This window comes from Ischnura elegans, chromosome 11 (assembly GCF_921293095.1).
Source record: "Ischnura elegans chromosome 11, ioIscEleg1.1, whole genome shotgun sequence".
Taxonomy (NCBI): Eukaryota; Metazoa; Arthropoda; class Insecta; order Odonata; family Coenagrionidae; genus Ischnura; species Ischnura elegans.
The window spans coordinates 75,913,876-75,932,639 of record NC_060256.1 but is presented as its reverse complement, the minus strand read 5'-3'; the positions used below and the strand labels follow the sequence as shown (position 1 = coordinate 75,932,639).

Below are 18,764 nucleotides of genomic sequence, written 5' to 3'. Positions count from 1 at the left end.
ATTTCATCAGCATATGGAAGTGGCGTCCATTATATTGGACCCAGTATCATTTCATATGCCCGCAGGCGTTGAATTACTCTCTCAACATGACCTCTAGCTCTGGCAATACCAGCTGTTTCAAGAGCATCTTCCTTAGATAACTGACTTTCTTCTGAAGAAATCGAGGGCGGATGAGTCTTAAATTTCTCTGCAAGAGAGGACAATCTTACTTATGCACCTGCAAAATTACATTACTTCAAGAAAATAAATTCAAAAATATCTTACCGGACGACACTCATTTTCAATTTTGTATTCTTTGTCCAACATCACTCCATCTTGGTAGTCTAATCTATCCAACTCGCAGCTATCAGTGACAATATACTTGTCCGAGGCTCGTCCACCATATAAAGAACTTATCTCAGTTATTAGTCCAGATGGGGCAATGCCAAGATTAACCTTCGCAGTGTGTCCTCTCTTGTACTGAGAATACGTTAAAATTCTACATTTGAGACACTTGCATTTTTTATAGGAATTTCTATGCAAAACAGTACAATCCTGGTGAACTTGTATTTTGAAAATGATGATGATAGGTTGGCTCGGATCATAGCTTGATCAGGCCAGGGTATCACTGACTTCAACACGCGTGCTAGTAAAGGACATGTGTGCTTAAAACAATTTATGGTTGGACACTCGTTTTACTATAACCCACTTTTGCCGTAAAATTTCCTCCTTGGGAAAAAATGGAAGCTTACTTCGGGGGCATTAAAACTTGAACACTGTGGAACATTGCAGTACGTGGTGTTTCTAGAGTTTTTCTGGGAGTGCGGCACCGACAAATAATTGTGGTCCATGATTTCCGCAACGTAAACAAAGATATACGAGCAACGAATGTGTCTGAGTTAGAGTACTTCCAGGCGCGGCCGCCAGGGGCGCTGGGGAGAATCTTTGCATCGCCAATAGGTTTGAGTTCAGACCTCGGCAGAAGAATGGATGCTTATAAAACAATGCAACCAAGTGTAAAAAAAATTCTGAAAATATAGCCATAATAGGCACCAAAGTACATCTACTAACATCTCAGCCCTTCACTTGGTTCACGTGAAAACAAATAGTGAGCACATTTGTTTATTTTCAGAGCCAAAAACAATACTTGTTGATGGATAAATGGATAAATATAAAATTACAGAGAATAAATATTTTTTTAAAGCATTTAATTAGAACTACGTTTCCCCATTTATTTTTAGACAATATTTTCGAAGAAGTAGTCTCAGATATCAGCTTTCAATTAAGTGTTCCATAATATAAGAAGTAATACATACATCGGAGGATTCTCAGAAATCGAGACAAAGTATACGACCAACATAGCAGTGCTTTGCATCACACAAAGAAATTACTAAATTCTGTAACACATTTCTCTGAGAATTTTCATTGATTGACCTTTATATCCAAATCTCCCAGAGAACCCCAACCGAAATTTTCAGGGCAAAGAATCTAAATTTGGCACATCAGTTACTGTAGGATCGCATGGCATTATTTTTAAACAATACTCTAAATTATCCGATTAATAGTTCAGTAAACCATACATATATGACCTTGCAGTGAATTCCATGTAGCAACAAACAATGTGGAACCGTGGAAAGGTTTTAAAAAACTCCCACAGAAGTATTTTACCTAAAGCCATTATTTTTAGTATCCTTGATGCATTAAATTACTTTTTAATTTATAACGACTAATCGTCATAAACACATAACTCATCATATTCTCTCTCTCGTTTCAAAGCGGGTGGGAGAGTTTAATACGTCAAACGCTTCGATCTACGCCACGTTCCTCAAAACATCGGTCGTAAAATGATGACGATGGAAAAGGATTTCATCGAAATGTCGGCAGCGATGGGAATCGAGAAGATTAACCGGATGAAATTCTGATAATAATTTAGTACCAACCAAGGGCGTTGTAAGTGTCAGGAGGCGCTGTTTCCGAGTTTTTATCGTGGTCAAAGCTCCGCCATCTTGGTTTGCCAATTTTTGGACTTCGTCTCCGACTGATATCTTGATTTGTTTAAGTTGTGTCCTGAAAATGCACTAAAATGAGTGACAAATGCTACCAATATCACTAGTATTTCTCCCGCAATTGTTATTGGATTTTTTTTCCATCATTCGTGATACTTCTATTAATGTATAAACACTGTGTCTGTTAGCCAGTTTACTAGTGGGAATATCCATGAAAATATACCTACTTTATTACTGTAATTGTTAGATTTCCGTTGGCTTTGATAAAATTAAATACCAGTATAAGGGCAGGTTAAAGACTTTTTTGCTCTCGTAAATTTTCGGGTGAGTTAGTTGACGAACGTAACCGTGGTGATTTATAAAATTTTTCCCTGGGAAAAGATCTTTGAGTTATAACTTCACGAAGTCTCACAGTGTCCGGTGATATCTGGTGGAAATTTTTTATACCTTCGCCAACACCCGCTCCTCTTCTGGTTGTCATGACTTCTCTTCCTTCCTCACCGATTCACTGATTTGCGTAATCCCTAGTCCCACCCCCTCCTTCAAAGACCTTCCCTATTACGCTTCTTTTTGGTCAAACTGTCTCCCCCTTCCCTTGCTAGCCTTTCCACCCCCACCTTTCTCTTGCTGGACGGTATATATAGGTGTTGGAAAGCCAAAATTAGTACCTTGATAATGACACTACGTGTCGAAACCGGGTCGGTATTTTGTAAATAAAATTGTGTGGAAATTTACCATTTTATTTTATTCTCATGGATTCACGAAGTCTAACTATGGAGTAAGAAAAAAAAAGTTTTTCATTGTGCGTTCCATAGTTTATTTTAATGTGTTACTGAGTTATGGCCAAAAATTCCACCGAATAGAAAGCATTGACCCATGTGGGATTGTCAATGTTTTGGTTAAAGTGGGCGTGGCCATTCCGGCTACACTTTGCCCGACGCTCGAAACCAGTGATGCCCCTGTTGTTTACAACCTCTTTGGCGCCAACGGACATATTGTACTCTCCCACCCGGTTATTGTAAACCCGAGAGAACTTTAGCCGGTTAATTCACCGGGAGTGTTCCTTATGCTTCAAAAACTCCGTATTGACTGAATCCGACCGTGCATTGGCCTATTGCCACAATCTGAATACATTGTAGTCATACGACGCGGTGTTCTCACTTGCACGTGAGTAGCTGAAATAACTCAAGCTAACTCAGTAGAGGAAAAAGTGGAAAAACAGGATTTTGCGGGAAGCATTTTTCAAGCTCTCATGGGAATTTTATATCAAACTCCCTCATCTATACCGGTTCTCATCGAACAACTTAAGAAAAAATACCATGCACTTTTTTTCCTCTAGTTTCACAGCATCTATAAGTTTCAGTAAACACGGTAAATGCATCATCGAGGTGCCCTCAGGTAACCCACCGGTTTGCAGTACGACACTACATGAGCTGGGACAGGCATTATAAACTTCAATGACAGAGACAAGTGCCTCAACAACTTCTCACTAATGCGTAGGAAGCGTCCTAGTTTTGTATCTAGGAAAACCACTATTCCCTCCATACTACTTCATTAATCTTTCCCCCCTATAGAACATTCGGCATTCCTATTTCTGCATATTAATATTCTACTGCTAGCATTCGGCAAGATAAGTGAGACTAACATTTAAAAAAAATATTTTTTACCAGCATCAAATTTCTCAGAACAACTGAATACTGAACAGCACGCCCAAAAACCAACTTTGCGAACATTTTGGATGCATAAATTTAGATTTTGTTTTTCCACAAAAAGCGTTATTAAACTATGTTTTGTAAGAAAACATTTTTTGGTAAACAAAGTTTAAATTTAATCATGGGAATCTGGGCTTTTGGGCGATCCTCCGCGTTGAGTTTCCCATAGGTGACGACAATTTGAAACGCGTTGAGTTGCCATTGGTGACGACAGTTTCAAACTGTCGTCACCTATGAACAAATCGACGCGGACGAACGCCCGAAAGCCGAGACTCACATGGAGTAACGCCGCGGAAACCTTAGATTTAACTTTAAATTTAATCATAAAAAATTTTCAGCAAATTCCACAAATTATCTCCGGAAACCACCAACTAAGCTTTGGTGAAGACGTACCCCATGATCAAGTCGACTTAAGTGATAAGCATTTTACTATCGCGGATATAATTTGCACTAAAACGAGATTGTTGCCGTGTGAGATAGCGCTTGGACGTATTCCGATACTGAAAAATTATGCGGAAACTACCTCGGTATAATTAAAGCCTGAATTAATGATGTAATAAATAGATCTCATGACTTTTCAATGCAATTACTCTCGAAGGTTCCATTAATTTGAATCAAGGAAAACCGCTGCTCCTATTACAATAATATGCCTCAATAAAGCTTTCGATATTCCTATTTTTTTCGATTAATTTTCCACTGCTGGCATTCGAAAGGGGAAGTACGACTGACAGTTCGAGTTCATTTTCCAGCACCGAAGAAATTAGAAAAATAGCTGAGCACTAAGCAGCACCCTTCAAACCCAATTTAGAAGAAGATGTGTCGGAGGGTCAAGACGATAAATGTGGTTCAAAAAATATTGTCACCAAAATTATTAGCACTAAAACGAGATTATTTCCTCGTGAGATAGCATGTATGGGTATTTCGGGATTGAAAAAAGATGAGAAAGTTACCACGGCGATAATAATGCCCGGGGAATTACGACATAATCTATCTAATTCATACATTTTAAATAATGTTCCTTTTTTATCAAATATCCTAATACAAATATTGAGAATAAATAAATGGCTCTCCGCTCATCACCGTACTGCAGACAATTTAGAGAACTGATTAGCTACCTAGCCAGCGTAGGTCACATACCTAAAAGAACCAGAACCCGTCACTTTAATGGCTGCTATTTTCCTTAACGAAAATTTTATAACTTTAGTATTCGCAAATTCAAGAAATATTACTCTTTTATCATTCATTAATGGTAGATATACAATATATAAGGATATACTTTTACGCTAAAAGTTTAAAATTACGCAGTGCCATTTTCAAGTTATAGTAAAATGTATATTAAGTATATAATGATAATATGAATATTTAAATACAGGTGATAATAATTTTCATATTGCTGAAAATTATAAATTTTGTGAAGTAATATCAACCTCGATGGCGGCGAGGCAAAGCCCCCTCCTGCCAAACTAGAGGTCGCGTGTTCGAGTCCCACCTGGGTAAGTTGCCCCATCCAATGAATGGTTGAACGTCCATTTGTAATTGCTGACATGTTCAATAAACATCGATTAAAAAGGCAAATAAGCGCTGTCTTCTGTGGTATGAAAAAAAATAATATTCAGAAAATAATTGAATTTATGCAGCAAAAAAATGCAAGATATCGATGGCTAAGTTCTAACAACAAGTATCTCAAAATTTGGTTAGTCTGAGTTAATATTACTAACACTGATATTATAAAATAAAATTCAAGCAAAAAACACCTCTTTGTTTGCAAATGTTTGCTTCTTTTTCAGTTTTATGTATTTTTGGTTTTCATTTTCAATTAAAATAACATACAATTAAAAAAATATTTTTTTCCTCTCCTGAAAAGTTGCTATTTTTTAGACACATTGTTAGAACCGCCGCCACCTATAGGTATAAGGCGGAAAATTTTCTGCCTATAAAAGGCGGAACATTTTTCCGAGTTACCTCACCTTTGACCTGAAGACGCTGACTGCAATGTCAGCGAAATTGCTGTCGCCAAAACACAACGGACGTTGTGAAAACCCGAAGAGAATTCAGAGATCATCTAATGAAAATCTTAACAAGAAGACGGAGCAACCTTATAGGCCACATTTTGAGACTTGATGACTTGATGAATACAATCGTCGAGGTACAAGTGGAAGGCAAGAACGGAAAAGGAAGACCTCGAAAAAATATATGGAACAAGTAAAGAAGGATGTGTAAGAGAAGAAATACGTAGGTGTGAAAATATTAGCTGATAGGAGAACTGAGTGGAGAGCTGCGTGAAACCAATCCTAGGATTGTTGACAAGTGGTGGTGGTAGCATCGTAAACTTAGATCCCTATCCTGGGCCCACCACTGATTAGATCTCTCTGATGTTAAAAACTTCTACTTGACCATCAGGGACCTGCTCCTCCAAGTCCCGTTTGATATTTATTTATAAAAGGGAAAAAATAAAGAGAATCCGGACGCTGGTACGCATAAGTCACGAATCTTATTTGCAATCGCGTGAGACCCGACCCGCGCAATCCGTTTTATTGCGGCTTGTGGCCCGTGAGAATGACTGCCGCCTTGAACTGGCACGGCACCCTCATCCGAGCGGCCGTGTCTCGGTCGAGAGTGGACGGATATATATCAGAGTATTCTCATGGAAGGGTCGAGTTAATCTTATCGCACAGTGCTTTCCTTCCTCGTACGATGTGGGGCCTCGTGTTGTTCGACACAAGTCAACTCCTATAGTGTAATGATACAAGGGCAACCTTTTTTTTCGAGGTTCAATCGGCGGTGAAATTAAAACCACAGAGAGAATCCAATAAAGCTATGCGTAAATGTGTTTCACAGTGACTCAAGTATATTCGTCGACTATGTCACGTCATGATTTTTAGTTCCTAGAGCGTAATTAGCACTTAAAAGGTCTGCAATAGTGTCTCTAGCCTAGTGCATGCTGTAGTTTGATTTTTTTCATGCTTAGTTGTGCAATGTTACCAAAATTAAATGACAAATTCGTTGATTTACTGCAGCCCTAGGTTGACTGATGGGCCGATACCTCTCTCCTACAAAGAAATTCCCAGTATAACCCTTAGGGGCGCAAGCTTAATTATAGGTGGCGTAATTGCTACTTGATTAACATATTATTGCTTAAGTAATAAACACACGAAATATTTCAATTGCGATGGATTCGTCATACGATCGGAGGTGATTTTTAAAATATCTATATTTAATATTTTATTACTATTAATATGTATATCGGCCATTCAGTCAAACTAGGGCTGCAGTATATTCGTAAAGCCGCCGTACAGTGACCGTAAAATCAGATATGGCAGGGCAAAAGTAAAAATTGTTAAATAGGATTAATAACGGTGAAATGTACTGAATGAAGAGGTAATGAGTTGTTATTTAAGATTATATTCGGTTTCCATTGGTTTGGTAATCATGCAGTCCACTCTAATGCCTTCATTAGGTCGATTCGGGACTCAGCATGAGTTTTCAGTGTAGTTCGATGAGTTGGTTTTACGCGTGAATTAAAAAAATATAGAATTTGGCCGATTTTGTTCCCACACTCACAATTTGCCATCAATTACGCAGGAATGTAATTATTTTTAACGAAAAACACTAATTAAACAGCAAAAATTACATACACTGATGCTCCTTCCATTGGCTCGTTGTCTGGAAATAATGCGTATTCAACATACAATGGAATTCGATTTACGTTCGGTCCTACGGAATGGGTTGATAAGATAAAGGGAGCAGAAACTGTATTTTGGAATTGAATGATGGTAATTTAAGTACATCGGAACTAGCCACGGTGATAACTTAACGGAGTGACCCACAAGGGAAAAAATGTGGGAAAACTACCCAGAGAACGAACATCAATCTCCTTGACCGGGATACGAAGGCGGATCCTACGGTTTCGGGTCAAGTGCTTGAGCTAGTTAAGCTACCGAGGCCCCATTCCCTTTGGAGGACCATTAGCCCAAGTGAAGCGAATTAATGGAATTAGATTTACGATTGTTTCAAATCGATTCGAAATCGGAATCCATTCAGTTTACGATCTCTTCGAAATCGGATTAGATTCGATTTACATTCGTTTCGAATCGATTCGAAATCGGATTACATGCGATTTACGATAGGCCCTGCGGAAAGCATCCTTTCCGCATATCCAGATATGATAAATCGTCTACGTAAATGCATTTTGAAATCGATAGGAGGTACTCACCACTAGGATCCGACACCCGTTGTCGCGTTCCCCTTGGGAGATCCTGGGTTCAGGGACATCGCGAGCGATGGCGGGTGCGGGAAGAGGTGCGGTAGGTGTCCCAGGTGGTGATGGTGAGGCGGCTGCGGGTGAGGCGTGATAGCTCCCGCGGAGGATGGCGCCAGGTGGGAGCCGATGGGAGGGGGCGGCGGGTATGAGGCCCCCGCCGGCATGTCCATCGCCGGCTCCGGTATGTAGGTGGGCCCGCTATACGACTCGCCGTAGTACGAGTGGCCGGGGTACATCATCCGGAAGGCCATGGCGCGGATATTCTCCTGAGCTGTTCATCCCATTCAAGAAGTTCAGGGGTGGATACGAAGAGAGATATAGAGAGATTAAAACCGGTTATGCCAATCGGCATATATTAATAATGACCCCCAAAATGAAGGATTTATCTCGTGTTTATCGATGTGGTACCCAGTCGCACAGTGCTTCTTTCCCAAGGATAACTAATTAATAATTATTAGTTAGTTATCCTTGGGAATTAATAATAATGACTCAGTTTTAAGTCCAGGCTCTGGGTGACTAGAACACATAATTAACAGGCATTTGAAATAATGATCCTTCAATTCCTATTACGTATACACGGCCTCTGACCAACTCTTCTATGAGTCATTCCTATGCCTTTCCTTATTCTAATTTCAAAGTTTTCATGTCGAATTTATTTCATTGATTATTTTTTTCATGATTAAATCCAATTTTTAAATAATCGTTAAAAAATCGTGCATACAATAAAAAAAAAGAATCAAAAGAAAAGACCAAAATAAATGAAAATACAAATAATTGCTGCGTGCAATGTAAAAACAAATAAAGTTATTTAAGAAAAAGAAAAAAGAACGTACCTAATATCATAAAATATGTTAAAAGTATATTCTTTCTGATATTAATGTGAATCTACCAATATTTTCGACGTAGTACTTAAGTTTCTGTTAATACAAACATCCACCACACAACGCGAACAGATGCGCACAGTATTTATTCTATTGTTAACTGGCTGCTTGTGGAGGACTTGGTTCACCGGGAAGGCTGAAACGAGCTTGGCGAGCTTCAAATAACGCGAGATCACTTAGTAGGAGTTCTGTTTGTTCATATTTAAACCCAATTCCTACCACCGTAGCCGTATGGCTACGTTCTGCCATTTTAGAGCATACTTATGAGGGTCCTGAAGAAAACCAGCAGTCTTTTTTGCTATCGAATCGCAGCAAATATGTTTTTGAAGCTCGCAAAAACTTAAGCCGGCAATTAGCTTATTTATGAAACCGGTCAAAATAGGCGTATTGATGGATGAAGACGGGCGCGAAACGGAAATTTTAACATGGATGCCAACCATCTGAAAATTACATGCAAGTATCATAACAGTAAGGAGGAAGTGGCATTATTTTATCTTTCATTCATCCAAAAATATGCTTGCTCAAAAATTCGTCTCTTCTATCAAGGTCGTTCGTAGAAATTAAATAATATTAGGATCCAACCTAGTTACCACCGAGCATGGCTGTATATGTGTGTGGCTGCCAAAGTGGCTGTAAAAAAATCTAAAAATGAAAGTCAATTAAACAAGAAATACAATGAAATATTGCTACAGGTGAATTAAATATTGTAAGTTAACTGAATATTGTGCCACGGTTAACGAAATCAGATGTTTTTCATGTGTTTTCATACGTTTGTCTGGCTAGTAATTATATATTTTTTGTTATTTCTTTGTCATATATTAACCTTTATAGTGCCGGGGAGCGCTATCGCGCTTCTCCTGTCTTTCGCAAAAAGTGTTCTGGAATGTCACTATTAGATGCTAATAGTTCACTTATCATTCAAGGCAATACTATAGTCAATAGTCAATATTAATTTTATTTTGACATTAAACATTTTCCTTTAAATTATAAAAAAATAGGTAACTGATTTCATCAAAAATTTGTCAAATAATACATTACAAAGGTGAAACCACATATGAATGGGTTGGAAGCCAAGTTATTTTTTTCTCAGCAGAGTTAGGTAAGGTTAATTGTTAGAGGAAATACACAAGAATTGGTTGCCGAGGGAAACGAGTGAGTCTGATCTGTGCTGACATCAAGTGGAAAATCAAATACACTACTAAGTATCTAATTAATCTTGTTTGCTTTCTATACCTAATTTCTGTACCTAACTCCGTATAGAGAAAAGAAATCATTTGTACCCCTTGGCTTCCAATCCACTCATATAATTTATATTTCCTAAATTTTTAAAAATATATGCCATTAATTGTTTTTGAGACCTAATTTTTTTTCTACCTAATACAAAATCAGCAAATATGCCTCGTCATTTTTAGTAATATACCTAGAAGATCTGTTGCCACTCTAAGGGTTCAGTCTCATTCTATGACATCGATGTTTAATGTATATCTTCATATTCTATGTAATATTTTTGACTCTATCATATTTATAATCATGTATGTTCCTAAGGGACAACCTTGTCCCCGAATAATAAATTTAATTTTCTATTCCTATATGGAACGGGTCATTCTGAAGAAACAAGTTGATGCACCATTCAGATATTTCACTGGAACACAAATGACGAATAAAAGAGCAAGTACCTAAATATCTTGGCAATCGCAAGCAAAACGTTTTCCGGGCGGAAATGCGTTAACGAATTTCCTTGTCACTCACATACTTTTAACCTCGGAGTAAATATAGAGGAGGTTGCTCAAGGCGGGTACGCAGTAACTATAAGATAAATAAAAGCCAACAATCAAAACTTATTGTTGGCATAATAAATGGGAAATGTTTTAGATGAAGTGGATTGGTACATTTAGTTACGGCATGACCTTCAGAAGAATGCGAGAAAAGTGAAGTATTTTAATAACCCTAACTGTTAATCGGCTGCAAAGACATGGTGACTTGATGAAGATATTAGTCGAAGGGCAATTAAATGGAAAAGAAGGAATAGGAAGACCGAGAATTAATTGCATAGGGAAGGTCATTGAGTATGTCTACGTAAAGACTTACGTAATAATAGAATTGTTAGCTGATAGTGAAGCAGACCAGTATCCTAATTTATTTATCTATTTAGGTAATTTTTCACATACAGCCGTGACGCCAATTTATAGTGAAAATTTTTACGATAACATAAATTAGACAATATAAAATAACAATGTAAAAACGAACAAATAATTAACCAGCAATGAAAGGTGTTGACTTATGATGATGATGATGATGATAGAAAAAATAGGTAATTAGATTCTTATAATGGATTTTATTCAACCCTAATGGTTCTCCTACTACGCGGGTATTAAATAAAATGGAAATAAAATTTGCACTCACAATGACTAGCATGAAAACAAAAACTATCATTGCGTCTTGTCCCGGCAAATCTGTAGGAAAATATAAAATCTTGCACAGGAATACAGAATTCCTTCGTACACGAATAGGATGAATACTCAAGGATTGCTAAATCACTTAAGGAGAAAGCTCACCCAAGATCAAGCCCCGGCTATTAAATTTGGAATTTAGCATAGACACATGTGGGTCAAGGTCAGCCAAAACTAAGCGACAGGCACATGATTTTCACACATGATCGGCGGGTCGGTCTATCACTTTCCATAGGTGCATGACAGTGCTATGAATTATTAAAAGGGATCTTCAAAGACTAAACGCGGAAAAATATTTAACACCTACATGTCCGAAGTTGAATGATATACCCACAATTGATATGCCTTTAAGGCTTCAAATACAAGTAATCCGAAATCCGACTCGGAATAGATGTGCAAATGATACGACTATCGAATTTGACCCGATACGAAATGAGACTTTGGGCTCATTAGCACTGCTGCTCGATAAATGCCGAATCAAAGTAGCGGATGTTATAATCCACGAATACAGGCATTACAAAATTAGGCTAATTAGGCAAAAAAATACATCATCGAGCCTGGCTATAGTTAACCTATTATGTGAATATGATACTAAAAATGTCATCCGTTGACGTTTGTGCTTCCTTAAAAACCAATATTTAACACAAAAACCACCATATATACTTTATTATCTCATTGGTGACATCTCCTTTTCCATTACTGCATCAATCTTCTATATTATTTCTACTGTATAGATACCTTTTTCTCAACTTATACGCAACCAAACTCTACAAATGAGGTACCAAAATGCACAGAATATATCAGAGAATATGCGACGGCATATCTTACTTCCTAAATATTGCTATTGTTTCCTAAAATTGGCTTTTTAAATAAGTTTAAAAAAACGGTAAATATTCCTGACATTAACGGCGCACAAACTTATACATTTGTTCATCTGCAACAATATCTCGCATTCTTTAAATAACTTTTATCAAAATGCTGCTGATTCCACATTCAAGTCTCCTGTTGATACGTAAGTATGAGTCATCATGTGCGTTTAAAAGAGGATAGTGTAATTACTTCCAATGTTGTGTCCAAAGTCCTCTGACCTCAATTTGTACATGAACATTCCAATTAAATTTGTACATAAGACCCTGCCTTTTTTTCTACATTTTAAAATTAGAAACGCGCCTATCCCTCTGTGGACCTGCATTGAAAAGAGCGGGGGAAGCCCGCTGGGTGCGTGCGCAGCACGCTCGTCACTGCTTATATTTACAAATGGCTTGAAGCTAGGAAGTAGCAGAGCAGAAATTTGGAGATTTAAAGAAGATTGAAAAATAAGTTAGTATAAACAGCATCCACTTGCGACGAAATCCCAGTATTTTTATTCTTTCTAAAAACCGTTTTTCTCCTGAATATACCAAACTTTAAGATAAAACATCAACATATTTGGAAATTATTAGTATTCCAACTTTTCAACGACAAGGAGAAAAAAAATAAAACTTTTTTTTTAAACTTCAACTGATTTAAACGACTTTAAAAGGTTTTTGTATTACTTTCCAGTAACAGCTATATTTCCATTTATTAATTAATTACTTCTGAGATACAATTACAATAAACTCTATGCTGTTATAAATTTCAATCAGGTATGGCTATCGAACACAAAAAAATATCGTAGGGTAAACATAGCAAGGAGGGATACCAAGATCATTTAAATTTACTAGTTGAAGGAACAGTGTTACTTCGTCTATAAAAAGGACAGATATCTCTGTATTTTGATCAATCTGAAAAGGGTGACAATCAACAGATTAACTATCAGACTGTTGTGAAGCATGTAGTCATCCCGAATGCTGAAGCTTAGGAATGAATGAGTCTTTTAAAAAGTTCTAGCGAATATAATTAGCTCTTATATCAAGAGACAATGCTCAACAAGTTACAAGTAAGTATTTGAGCTTAAAAATTGAAATGCTATCACAAGTATAGTGTGGAAATCCTCAAGAGTCCCCTGCCTAATCATTACATCTCTGGAAAACAAGCTGGAATCCATAAATTATAATTTATACCATAGTTATAACTTTCTCATTACTAAAATTATATAAATATGCATTAATGTTTCATTACATATGTATCATTATATAATATCGAAACGAAAGAAATTCTCTAAAATAACACGAGGCAGTCAGCCAGCTTAGTGAATTATTATGCAATTAAGCAATGAAACGATTTAGTAAATAAAACAAAGTCACCACAAGACAGGGTACATATATCATTGGATGCCTCAATAAATAATGAAATTTCAATTAAAGGCAATTAAAAAGTAAATTATCAATGAGCGAACTGATTCCAATATATCAGGATGTAAATTAGAGATCCCTTATGTTACCTTAAATATCTATCTATTTTTGCGAATTGCACGAAAATTACGCCTATATGTAAGTAGGTGTCTAAGCCTAAATTTAAAAGGCATAATAAACATTATAGAATCTTAAAATTAAAACGGCGTAGGAAGTTAGTAGCATGACTTTTCATCAAGTTCCCAAGTTAATATCGAGCCTAACTAATTACTAGCATGGAATCAATGTCATTAATTCACGGTAAACAATATTGAAAAGAAAAATTCATTAAAGAAACTGACTGTAAAAAAATATTGTAAAACCTAAAAGACACTGAGAACAAAGATATCAATGGAATAGCATGACTTTCCTATCATGAAGTAGCGTTGCTGTCCAGAGAAAACTAAACTAAATGTAACTGGATTTCACTGAGATTGGATAAACAAGAAAACTACGTAAAAATTAACACGATCACCACAATGCGAAATAAAACATTAATTCTAGGAACAGACGTTCAAGAATGCTTCACTTTCAAAGAATTCCATAACACACAGGCAAGTATTTCCTATTCTTAATAGAGGGAATATTAAGTAGAAGTAAAAATATATAGCATTTGCGATAAAAGGTAAATTACAATGCTTAAAACATGATTTGTTAGTAGATCACTTTTCTGATGCATGTGAGAATAAATTTATTTCCGATGGACGTAATTTTTGAGCAAAAAGTATCATCCGTGGATCGTCGTAAAAGTTATCGTATAATATAAGTCCTATGAGGGATCAAATAAAATTAAAATATATGTCCCACGATACAGATGACGATAAAGGTAAAACACTTCCTGACGACGAAGAGTTATGTTTACGACTTTGAAGTGAAATAAAAGCACTAAAATTCATGCCCACCTTCAAGCAAAATTTATCCGCAGCGAAAGACGGGTTGACTGGTTTGAAAACCTGACTAGTAGCGAAATAAACGAGTTATAAATCACATTATATTTTTTACGATGAAAATTATCACCATGTATCCAAATCAAAAATCAAGTGTTAGGTCTTAAAAAAATATGATTCGCTAAAAAATGAAAATATATATATTTTACGGGTATTAAATGTGACAAAAACCTTACCAGGCTAGCAACATTTGGTTTACTATCATGGTCGTATATTAAAAGAAATATTTAATAATAATTCGTCATAAAGGCACGGTAATCTAAATTTGATGCGTTTTTTTCGTCAGTATGCCTGTTAAAAATAACGGGCGAGTTAAAATAATGGTTTTACAATCTTATTTAAACCATCCATATGAAATTTGCTAAGCACGAGGGCAGTTTTTTTTTCAACCTCCGATGGGTCATAAGCAAAAAAGATTTTAAAAATAATTTCATTGCCAAATATTGAGCATATTTTTGGTGTCCTTTAGACGTAATTTGTGGACGCGCAAATAAACCGCGAGGATAATGCTTTTATTACATACGACGCCGTGATTCATCGCAAAATTAGTGAAGACTCTGACTTTGAAATGATGTCATCGGACCTAAAAACGTTCACGCGTGGAGCCAAAAGTGGGGACTGAAACCAAATCTCACCAAATGCATGGGGCATGTCCCAATCATCCCAATTTATATTTTAGGAAATGAGTTAACATGACTGCGATAGATGAAGCCAAATATTCGGGAGTTGAGATCCATCCTGTGGTGAGAAACGTGTGTGAAAAATATTTGAGGCAGAGCATTGAAGAAGATAGGATTCGTCAAGCATGTTGTAATTAGGTTTTCGGATGAATGAGTGAAAGATAGGTTATACGTTGCACTCGTCAGGCCTCACCATGAATACGCGTAAGTTCATACGTATGGTATCCGGAGCAGAAAGAATAAATCCGTCAACTAAATGGAGTACATAGGAAGGCCGAGACCTATTAGATAACTTCCTTAGAGATAATATTCAATAAGTCACCATCCGAGGGAAAGTTTCCGCTAGACTGGAAAATTGCTAGCGTTACACCGATATTCAAAAAGGGAAACAGACATGACCCAGGCAACTATCGTCTCATCACCACCCTGCTCAATTAAACGCTGTGATGACCTCTCTAATTGAACGTTCGATCCGGCTGAGTGACCCGAAGAATCTATCTTCAGAAATTATTAAGCTGAAATCCATCCTACGTCTTAATGGCTACGACAACGGAGCTATGTCCCGCAATTTTAAAAATATTATCAACAAGGACAACAGGAACGATTCCCAAGACGCAGAAGACATCATCAACCAAAAGAAAGCCTTCCTCCCCTACGTGAAAGGAACGATGGATAAGATCGGTAACATCCTCCGGAAATTTGACATTAAAGCCATTTTTAAACCAAACGCCCAAGTACGACACCTCCTAGGAAATGCCAAGGATAGGACTCCACTTCAAATGGAAGGAGTATACGAAATCCCCTGCCGATCGTGCGAGAAGAAATACATCGGAGAAACTGGACGAACAGTCAAAACTCGGATAGAAGAACACAAGCGAGCCATTCGACTGGGTTACCCTTCAAAGTCAGCCGTAGCGGAGCACGAAGCCACCGGACATGCGATCGACTTCGAAACATCAAGAGTCATCGCGAGGATAAAATATTTTAAAACCCGACTCATCCGCGAGGCCATAGAAATAAAGAAAAACAAGAACAACTACAATGGAGATACCGGATTAAGAATCAGCAAACTTGGAACCCAGTCATCCGCAGCATTTCGTTATCTTCCCCCTCCAGTCCTAATTCCTCACACCCTCCGCCCATCCCTCCCACCTGAAATATATAAAAAGGCAGCAAAAACCAATCCCAACATTATTCCCTTGAAAAAGTGACCAGCAGTCGGTCGCGAAACGTCGGGCCAATCTCCACTACGACACGCGGCACACACCCGAATGTGAGTTATTTTTAGTTGCAACTTCCTCCATGGCAGTCAGCAGGGATTCCGAATAAGTGGATCAAAGCTCGCGCTCTTTCTTCACGACGCTCTCAAATCTGGTGAATCTAAAAAGCAAGTGGACGCATTATTTATGAATTTTAAGAAAACTTTCGACACGGTACCTCACAGCAAACTTTTATACAAACTGCAGTCATGCGGATTAAATGAAACAGTGATAAACTGGATGCACGAATTTCTGAATGATCGTAAACAAAAAGTAGTTCTTGACGGAATTAGCTCTGATGAGGTTTAAGTGACATCAAATGTTCCACAAGGAAGCGTAATCCGCCCCTTTTGTTCTATGTATACATTAATGACCTATTCTCCCAAATTAGCATTAAAATACGATTACTTGCTGACGATGCTGTCATCTATCGCAAAATCAGTGATGACTCTGGCTATGAAATTCTATCATCGGATGTAAACAACGTTCCTTTGTTGGGCCAAGAATGGGGACTCGAACTTAGTCTGAGCAAATGCAATGTTCGTGCATTCTTTGCAGAGTTCGTCCAACTATAACCATGTTTATGCGTTGGATGTTAATAACATAAAGGCAACAGACGAAGTAAAGTACCTAAGAGTTACGATCACTTTAAAACTTTCGTGGGGAACACACGTAAGGAATATTTGCGGCATCGCCCTGAAGAAATTAGTATTCGTTAAGCGTATTGTGGGAAAATTTACGGGTGAGAAAGTGAAAGAAAGGTTGAATATGCAGTGAGTGTATGGGAGCTGGTGCAGAGAGTCTTAATCCCTGAACTATATAAAATATAGAGGAAGGCTGCACAGTTCGTCCAAAACTGTAACGGGCGTACAGACAGCGTTACCCAGCTGTTAAGCGAATTAGGCTGGGAGCCGCTGGAGACTCGAACGCTGCGCGATAGGCTTAGATTGCTTGAACAATTGAGAATAGATATGTTTAAGAGCAACACGGAGAACAAAATATTAGAGCCCCACTATATTTCCAGGTCCGACAGAAGCGATAAATTAAGAGAGATGTTTTGCCGAACGGATAGATATGGCAATTCGTTTTTTTCCGGAACCAAAAGGACTTAATAAATGCTAGCCGTAATTTCGTGAGAGCATTTCCTTTTAATGTGTAAATGGCTGGTGTACTAACACCCCCTGCCACACGCCTTTAAGGTGGCTTGCGGGGTAGCATGTAGATGAGGATTACAAGTAGAGCGATTCACGAAAAACTGCAACAAATGAATAGAGAGAATTTTACAGATTACGCAATGACGTGCCCCGTGTAAAACGGCCTTAATACCTCCCGCCACTTTCCTATTGAGACGGCTAGCGGGGTAGTATATAGATGTAGACAAAAGCGAATCATACCCACGCTTTTCGAACACGGGGCTGTTGGCACTAAGGATAGAGCCACCTTCTATTGGTCATTTCTGCTCATCATGTAGAGGCTTAACCACAGCGTCCACCGAAGCTCAGACGCCATTTCCTCTCGCAGGACGAAGATTTGACCGGTCTTAAAAATTATATTTACGACTCCGCGACGCTGAAATCGTAACATATATTTATGTGAACCGTCATCTCCGTGAAGGAGGGACTTTGGGGCCCCTAGAGGAGTAGAATAAAAAACTACTGTGAAAAACGTCTTCGCCAGCGGTTCTCCGAGGGTGAACTGGGCTTATGCGTGACTAAAACCACGAATTGAATGCGGGGGCGTAGACCATAGGGGTTTTAGAAGATGGTATGAGGGTTTTAATGGCTGTAAAACGACAACGAGAAGGACATTTTCAAGGGTTTCTTCCGAGGACCGAATCCCGTAAAAGGACTGGGGAGATTTTTTTTATTCAAAGAGCCTTAGTAGGATTCGTAATAAGCAGTTAAAAATTAGAGGAACGGTCGTAAAAATCGGATACATGTTTTTTTTTCAACGGTACTTATTACGACGAGCATCTGCAAGGTCAAATATGGGCTTGGCATTTGGACGTCTTCCCGCCATCTTCAACCACGTTCGGTCCTTCTTTTGAAACGCGGCTCATTTTTGAGAGCTCGTAAAACGATACCGGCCGTCTTAATTACCACAGAAAATGAAGCAAAAGCCTCTTCAAAAGCGAACGTCAATCTCTGCGTTTAAAGACGGATATAGTTACTTTTTATTCATCAACTAATTATGATCCACACTTAATTCAACGATTTGAAGCCCACAGTAATGAGAGCGTGAAAATATTTTAAGCTATTTGATAAATTGTAAGAAGTA

The 18,764-nt window shown here is 37.8% G+C and overlaps 1 protein-coding gene across 2 annotated transcripts in view; it reads right to left on the bottom strand.

Moving 5' to 3' along the window:
- Positions 1-18,764, bottom strand: part of LOC124167746 (protein doublesex-like) — a 296,228-nt gene that overhangs the window by 112,909 nt on the left and 164,555 nt on the right. For both annotated transcript variants that reach the window (XM_046545757.1, XM_046545758.1), the window contains one exon: positions 7,911-8,229. In XM_046545757.1, coding sequence (XP_046401713.1) covers positions 7,913-8,229 — 317 coding nt within the window. In that variant the 3' untranslated portion in view covers positions 7,911-7,912. The remainder of the gene's footprint in view (positions 1-7,910; positions 8,230-18,764) is intronic.